Here is a 7,946-nt window from a genome sequence, read left to right on the forward strand (position 1 = left end):
ATACATTGATAAATAATCCATACTATAAATACTAGATGTTTTAATAATTTGGTCGCATGTTAACGATTTACAAGTAGTCTACGGTATGTTCTTGTTGCTCTCATCAAAAGATATACACAATTAAATAGTAAATACATACTAAACTGTAGGGTGATTTATACCTGCAAATGTCATATCAAATTATTTAGATATATACGTATATGAATCTGGTACCTTTATAGTTAAATGATTTGTGAGGATCAACCACCTTTCCAAGCTATGTGATTGCCGTACACACAGATGTGTAAACTGATGTTCCTTTCTCAATGCTTGTAATTAGTTAATTTCATAGAAATTGAGTAAAGTACGTCCCATCCAAGTAAAGTAAAAAGTTTGAATGGCTGCATTTTGAAGGAGTCTCCTCCTCCTCGCCCCCCTTTTAAAACAACCTCCAAAAAATCTGCCTGGTTAAAAGACTCCCTGGCTTGGAAAGGCAAGAGATGCAGGAGGTACAAACTCGACGCCTGGAAGAAATTACAGACACAGAAAAAGTTTTACAAGTGAATTGGGTTTGCAGTTCACGATTATAACCTGTATGCTCGCAAAGCTATTGATTATATTAGGCTTCTACCTGTGGATATGGACTGCTATTTATAATTACATGATAATTTTATAATTTAGTTACCAAAGTGAACATTGAATTATTTTGTTGTACAAAAAAAAAAAAAAAAAAAACTTTAATATTTTTAGACACTAATTTGAAAGAAAACGTGGATAATTGCACTGCCTTCTGAAGCTTATTATGGGTTTTCACTAAACTGCCTCAAATAGTTTTCGAGAAGCTGAATCCAACTTTATCCTCGACTTGAAAAGGGAACCTCACCAGACTGCACTGCACGAAATCCACACCTTTAACAGAACAGAAGCTGCATCCAGCAGGAGAATACGTTCCAGTCATCAAGCTGTCAAGGTATGTAACGATTTTATAAGCAAAATTTATAAAGATTCTGAACTATACTATAACTAAACCTCAAAATAATTTTTTTAAATAGTTTTGATAAATCATCAACTACACTGAATGAAGTAAACTAAACAGAAAGTTACCTGCATTTTAGTTTAACATAAAACAACGGTTATTTTATACAGTTTATAAATGCAGCTGGCATGCCTTCAGTTGTATTCGTAAAAAACTTGGAAAGTATACATAAGATTTGTATGATATGCTTTTTCAAGAGGTTTTATTTATATATTTTTTTAATTAATATTTTCCAAATGTTACATACACCAGGGTGGGAGAGTGGGGGTCTTTTTGAGTAAGGAATAGGAACAAATGGTGAAGTGTTGATTCTGTCACATGGAGGTATTGCTGCAGAATACTGATTTATTCTGCCACTAGAGGACGGAAAGTAAGAAAGCTTGATCTTAATTCCACCTGAGTACAACATTACCATCTGATTCCGTTTCTCAATGAATAAGAATTAGAAGCCTTGCTCCAGTTTACAAAATATTGGAGGGAGGTGATGTACTGACACTTGCTGTTGGCTTCTAACACTGAGCCTGTGTTTATAACCCTCAGAAGTTCCTTTTGTTTACACCTAATACACAAAGCAAAGTCAAACAAAATAGGTTGGGTGCTATTATGTGAACATATGGTAGTAGTTTATAATTAAAGCTGAGAAATATAAACCATGGCCAAGCCATGTTTTTAATGCATGATAAATTAATTAGAAGAATCAGAAATGATGCTTGAGCTTAAGAGACAGAAGAGAGGAACGCCTCTGACATCACTTCAGTATTCACCTCCCAGTGTAGACCCTACGTCATACATTGTATGAACATGCCCTATGGAGATCCTTGGGGAAATGTGATCTGCCAATAGATCCACCTATGAAGGAGCAATGAGTTTTGTAGTTTAAACTTGCACTGTTTCTGGGTTTTTTTTTCCACTTAGTAGTTGGCCAAATTAGAAAAAATGAAATAAAATGTAAAAAAAAATCTATTCGAGAAATACTTTTTACTTACCATATAGCCCCATTCACAATGGTTGCACCCTCTATAAACAATGACTCATCAGAGCTGTTTCAGATCTAAAAATGATATGTGACCAGGGTTGTATAAGTAGCTCTTTGTGTTGTAAAGTTTAACAAATAATATACAGATGTAGCTGCTCGGCTTTGCTGCTGCTGTGAACTTCAGGAAAGATCAAATACATGTTTACATATGGGCATCATTAGTGTGCTGTAGGTAGTTCCTGAAAGGATACGCCAGAGTTAGCCTCCAGTTACAAGCCAAGAATATATTTATTTATAACAAAGCCTCATTTAAATGTACATATAGTTGGTGTGGAAACCTGGTAACACGTAATGAAGGGTTGTATTAACATTTTATCATGTCTTGACTAGGAAGTATGACATCATTTCTACTTTTGATTAAGTTGCGTATTATGTACAGAGTTTCAATGCAGTTGGAACATATAAGTGCATTTTAGTCATGAGATGTTCTACAATCAATTCAAATCACATTAATTTTAGAGTACATTCAACTATGTGTACTATGTTTGTGCAAAAGTATGGAGGCTCATGGTGAGTTTTTTATCAGCACCATATGCTGTCAGACGCACTTACTCATGCACTAATAGTTAGGGCGGTGCTTGGAAACTTTTAATGAATTGAGCCTGGGGTCCTAAAGGGGAAAGTGTGATGATGAGGCATCACCCTCAGACCAAACTGTGACATACAGCCATTGAGGTCAACTGTTTTTAAAAAACTTTATACTAGGTAATGCAATTAACTTCCTTGTAATCCTCCTTTGACAGTTACAAAAACGGTTACAGTAACTATTTCAAGAAGAAAGTAAATGAAAAAAATAAATAATGCATTGCTTGAAATAAAGCCTTATATCTTTATTTCAGCAATGACCTTCCTTGACCCATTAGGTAACTAGTAGAGAGAAGTGTCCTGCAAAATCAAATTTACTGTAACAAAGTAGAAGCAACATCATATGAAGCACACTCTTGTGAGGTTCTTCATTTTGTAAGCAAGCAAGTTATAATGATAGTATAATGCTGTTTACACATAAATGTGAAAATACTACAGTCATAATGTATTGTATAGTATCATGTACCCTAAGACATTTAGTCAAAAACACATATTAGAAAAGACTCCTTTACATCTGTATAGGTGACACAAATATATGAAACATCTTCCTTCTTACTCTGCATCTGCATGTATACTGATACTTGAAATAAAAATGTCCACACTGAAACTGTATAAACATCTATCTTTTTTGTTCCAACAGATGAGGTGTGACAAGGTTATTACTTATCTCCGTGTCTTTGGGACAACGATGTTTGGAGTTTCTCTTCTACTTGCAATCACTGCTGCCTATATTATGAACTACCAGTTCATCAAAACTGACAATTGCTATTTCTCTTTTGGGCTGTATGGTACCATTTTGGCTGTGCATCTCATAATCCAAAGCCTGTTTGCTTTTTTGGAGCATAAAAATATGAAAAGATCTCTAGAGACACCAATCAAACTAAATAAAACACTGGCTCTGTGCATTGCTGCCTTCCAGGAAGACCCTAACTACCTACGAAAGTGTTTGCTTTCAGTTAAAAGGCTGACTTACCCAGGGATAAAAGTGATCATGGTCATTGACGGAAATAACGAGGATGATATATACATGATGGACATCTTTGGGGAAGTCATGGGGAGAGATATTGCTGCTACCTACATCTGGAAAAGTAACTTTCACCACAAAGGTCTGGATGAAACCAATGAGTCATACTTAGAAAGCATGCAGCACGTGACCCGTATGGTCTTGTCCAACAAATGTGTCTGCATAATGCAGAAGTGGGGCGGAAAGCGAGAAGTAATGTACACAGCCTTTAAAGCTCTCGGAAGAAGTGTTGATTATGTGCAGGTAAGTCTTAGTAGCAGAAATAAGTGCCAAATAAAATATGCCCCTATACAAAGCGGCTCTTGTGTCATGTCACTAGCTTGGCCTTAACTTATACAGTCATTCTACTTCTTCTAACAGCATTGCTGGGACAGAAGCCCAACAGAAATCCTACAATTGGAATTTTGCAAAAATATCTGCAGGTTCACAGGAACGCCACCAATAACATCTGCAGGGTTGAGCTGGGACTGTTCCCTCTTCTAATCCCTATTCAGAAGAGAGCAGCCAAGTTCTGGTTCCACTTAAAACATGCAGACCAGGACTCCTATAAATACAAGAAGCACCTGAACTCGTTGTCAGATCTCCATAATACAATGAGTAATTGCAATAAAAAGTAGTCGGTATGATAGCACACATTATAAAAAGGATAAGGACACAGTAAAACAAGTGTAGAAAAGCTGTTCAGAAAGGTAGTTCTTTTCTTGACATCACATTAATATTAGGAGGATGGCATCATGTGGACAGACATTGAAAACAAATTGTATTCAAAGTGTTTGTCAAGTAATGTCAGATAGCTTCTATTACTAATAATACTTACACTGAAATAGTACGACATATAATAATTATTATTATTATTAAATTAGAGAGAAATATCAGATGATAACTGGGACAAAAAAATATTACGGTAGTTAGATTTATATATAATAGTGTATAATTACACTATTACATTGAAAGAGAATAGTTTAAATGTTAGCACTTGTGCAACGTGTAGCTGTTATGATGCTTCTTTAATAAAATGAGCATGTCAACAGTTTCTCTTTGATTCAACAAGTCTAAAATAGATACACAGAATTCCCATGACTTAATGTGCTTTAGAACCCAAGACAAATAGAAAATAAGTTAGTACTGGTTCAAAAGTTATGAACCCATACATAATACATTAATGAAAAATAGATAAGCAAATAAAATAATGCTTTTTTTTTTTTTTTTTTTTTATAATGCTACAGCATAAAAAAGAAGCCTGTTCACAGGAACAGCATCATGTTGCCAGAGTATCCATAACTAATAGGCCAGAGTATAAAACTCAGTTTCCTTTAGAATACAAACGTTCTTTCAGAGCAGGAGCAAGAATCAAACATTGCCCTTCCCGCCCTTACATAAACAAGCAGTGAAGAGAGTTTTTCACAGGATCATGTCCATAAAGAGTAATATGGTAAAGAGTACACAGGCTCTGTTGATCCCAGTGCCCTAATAAAATTATTTCAAATTAAAGCACATGCACAAAGCCTTACTTTCCAACACAAAACAGCTGTATGTATAAGGTTTTCCTTAAGTGTTACCTATAGACAAGGCATTGTACTGGCCAAAGCTAACCACCTTTAAGATTTACACCCGGAACTTGGCAGCTAGGCATTCAACTAATTGCATTTCTGAGAAAAGCCGGACATCATTACCTGCTTTGAAAGTTTACTGCCCATAAAATCAAATTACTATCAGCTTACAAAGATTCTAAGTGTGTACCATATTAAATATCAAAGACAGCCAACAACCCTCCACTGAGTCCAAGGAAGAAAATAGTTTCGGAAATGTAAAGGTTAATGTTTCGAGATAAAATGAGGCAAGCAGCATGGCGTGTTTCTCCTTCAGTTGCCCTAACAGAATCTTTACTACAACTGTGCAGGTTTGTGATTCAGACACAGTGCTGGACCCAGCTTCATCTGTAGAAATGGTGAAAGTGTTGGAACAAGATCCAATGGTGGGAGGGGTCGGAGGTGATGTGCAGGTAACCAAAACAGCTTTTTTTTCTTTCTCTTTGGCTTCTCATAAATACTTCTTGAACTTCTACCCTTACTTTGTATGAGCACCACTTTCCTTTCTCAAGTCTATACAATATTTCAATATAAGGTACCTTATGGAACCCCCCCCCAAAAAAAAACTATAGTTTAACTGTAAAATAAGTGCTTTGTAGTCAACACATTTGTAAGATAGCAAATAGAAAACATAATGATAATCAGTAAAATACATACTGGTGTACCCTTTTACTGTGAGCAGTTACACTGTTGTCTATCTAGGCCCTGCTTCTTGTAATACTAATTTACTACACAGATTTCAGCTGTTTAGATGAACCTCTCTGCCTCTCTCAGCTTCACAGACTCAAAATCTCTCTTGCAGGAGGTCTGTTATATATCACTTGTTAAAGACCACTTGTAGTAGAGAGCAATTTCACCCGGAACCAAGAGATATATATTACATATTACATTTCTCAAAACAGCTTCAAATCAGACAACAGTAAGATAGTATTGTTTCCCCATGGATGATGGGCAATAGTAGATTTGTTCCTAACCTTTTGGAGGTTGACATGTAGGGATACATTAAAAGGAGATGTAACAACAGCCATTACAAAATGATTTACATTTGTTTCTTCCTTATTTATTTCAGATTCTGAACAAGTATGAATCGTGGATATCCTTCTTAAGCAGTGTTAGGTACTGGATGGCGTTCAACATCGAAAGAGCCTGTCAGTCATACTTTGGCTGTGTGCAGTGCATCAGCGGACCTTTGGGGATGTACAGGAACTCCCTCCTGCATGACTTCATTGAGGATTGGTATAACCAAGAATTTATGGGCAGCCAGTGTAGCTTTGGAGATGACCGACATCTTACCAACCGGGTGCTGAGCCTTGGATATGCTACCAAGTACACAGCTAGATCCAAATGCCTTACAGAAACCCCAATTAGATACCTGAGGTGGCTGAACCAGCAGACACGTTGGAGCAAGTCCTATTTCCGAGAATGGCTGTACAATGCAATGTGGTTCCATAAGCACCACCTGTGGATGACCTATGAAGCTGTGATCACCGGCTTTTTCCCTTTCTTCCTCATCGCCACAGTAATCCAGCTGTTCTACCGTGGAAGGATATGGAATATTCTTTTGTTTTTGTTGACTGTGCAGCTGGTTGGCCTCATCAAATCTTCCTTCGCTAGCTGTCTCCGTGGCAACATTGTCATGGTCTTCATGTCGTTCTACTCAGTGTTATACATGTCCAGCTTGCTTCCTGCTAAGATGTTTGCCATAGCAACGATAAACAAAGCCGGGTGGGGAACATCAGGACGAAAAACTGTCGTAGTTAATTTTATTGGACTAATTCCAATATCTGTGTGGGTTTCCATCCTATTTGGTGGAGTATTATACACAATATACCAAGAAACAAAAAAACCCTTTTCAGAATCTGAACAAACTATCCTAATCATTGGTGCAATATTATATGCATGCTACTGGGTCATGCTTTTGACTTTGTATGTGGTACTTATCACCAAGTGTGGTCGGAGGAAGAAAGAACAGCAGTATGACATGGTGCTTGACGTTTGATGTTTCCTCAATATGTTTACAATATAGAGATTTTTATAGACTTTTCTGAAGAGAACTCCGTCAGGTGACAGGTGGTGATGTCACCAAGAGACATGAATCACTGCTACTGTGACTTAATCGAGACTATTTTATATTCGGTTCATATGTGCCAAAGTGTGACATGAGAGTATCTTAAAAACCACCAAATGAACGTTGTTTGTTCACATGGACTTGGTATGAGTATTAAATGCCTATGCACTTTTTAAAAGTTTATTTCATCGTGCATAATGCTCCACAGTGTTACTTAAAATATACCTCAGTGGTCATGTCTGTATTGTGTGGGTGACTGGGATGCAAAGTGAGAAGACTTGTCCTCACGTCAAATAATTTATCAACAAAAGCTGTGCAACATACGCTTTTGTAATTAATGCCAAAGGTGGACTTTTCAGCACAATGATCTATCTTATTGTAGGTATTTTATTATTTTAGAATTATTATTATTTTTTTTTTTATATTCTGTATTGCAATTTCTATTGGCATATTGTTTATTTTTGCTTAACCACCAAAGAGTTGGTGCTCAACCAAACGAGAGTTGGTATTTCCATTTAATATATATATCTATATATATATATAGCGATATATATATATATATATATATATATATATATATATATATATATATACACACACACACACACACACACACACACACACACACA

At 36.2% G+C, this 7,946-nt stretch overlaps 1 protein-coding gene across 1 annotated transcript; it reads left to right on the top strand.

The window, feature by feature from the left end:
• The first annotated feature begins 472 nt into the window (after nucleotides 1–472).
• On the top strand, nucleotides 473–7,718 carry LOC121314881 (hyaluronan synthase 2-like). Its single transcript, XM_041248613.1, has 4 exons — nucleotides 473–949; nucleotides 3,277–3,903; nucleotides 5,561–5,662; nucleotides 6,319–7,718. Exons 2-4 carry the CDS (start codon nucleotides 3,277–3,279, stop codon nucleotides 7,246–7,248), a joined length of 1,659 nt encoding a protein of 552 aa, XP_041104547.1. The 5' UTR covers nucleotides 473–949; the 3' UTR covers nucleotides 7,249–7,718.
• Nucleotides 7,719–7,946: the final 228 nt, after the last annotated feature.

The sequence above is a fragment of the Polyodon spathula genome, chromosome 4 (genome assembly GCF_017654505.1).
Source record: "Polyodon spathula isolate WHYD16114869_AA chromosome 4, ASM1765450v1, whole genome shotgun sequence".
In the NCBI taxonomy this organism is placed as follows: Eukaryota; Metazoa; Chordata; class Actinopteri; order Acipenseriformes; family Polyodontidae; genus Polyodon; species Polyodon spathula.

Bases quoted from the DNA above. Each gene is read 5' to 3' on its own strand.
- LOC121314881 (XM_041248613.1), top strand. From the start codon at position 3,277: ATGAGGTGTGACAAGGTTATTACTTATCTCCGTGTCTTTGGGACAACG. The intron at 3,904-5,560 runs GTAAGTCTTAGT...ACAACTGTGCAG, and splicing joins GAAGTGTTGATTATGTGCAG to GTTTGTGATTCAGACACAGT. The intron at 5,663-6,318 runs GTAACCAAAACA...TATTTATTTCAG, and splicing joins GGGTCGGAGGTGATGTGCAG to ATTCTGAACAAGTATGAATC.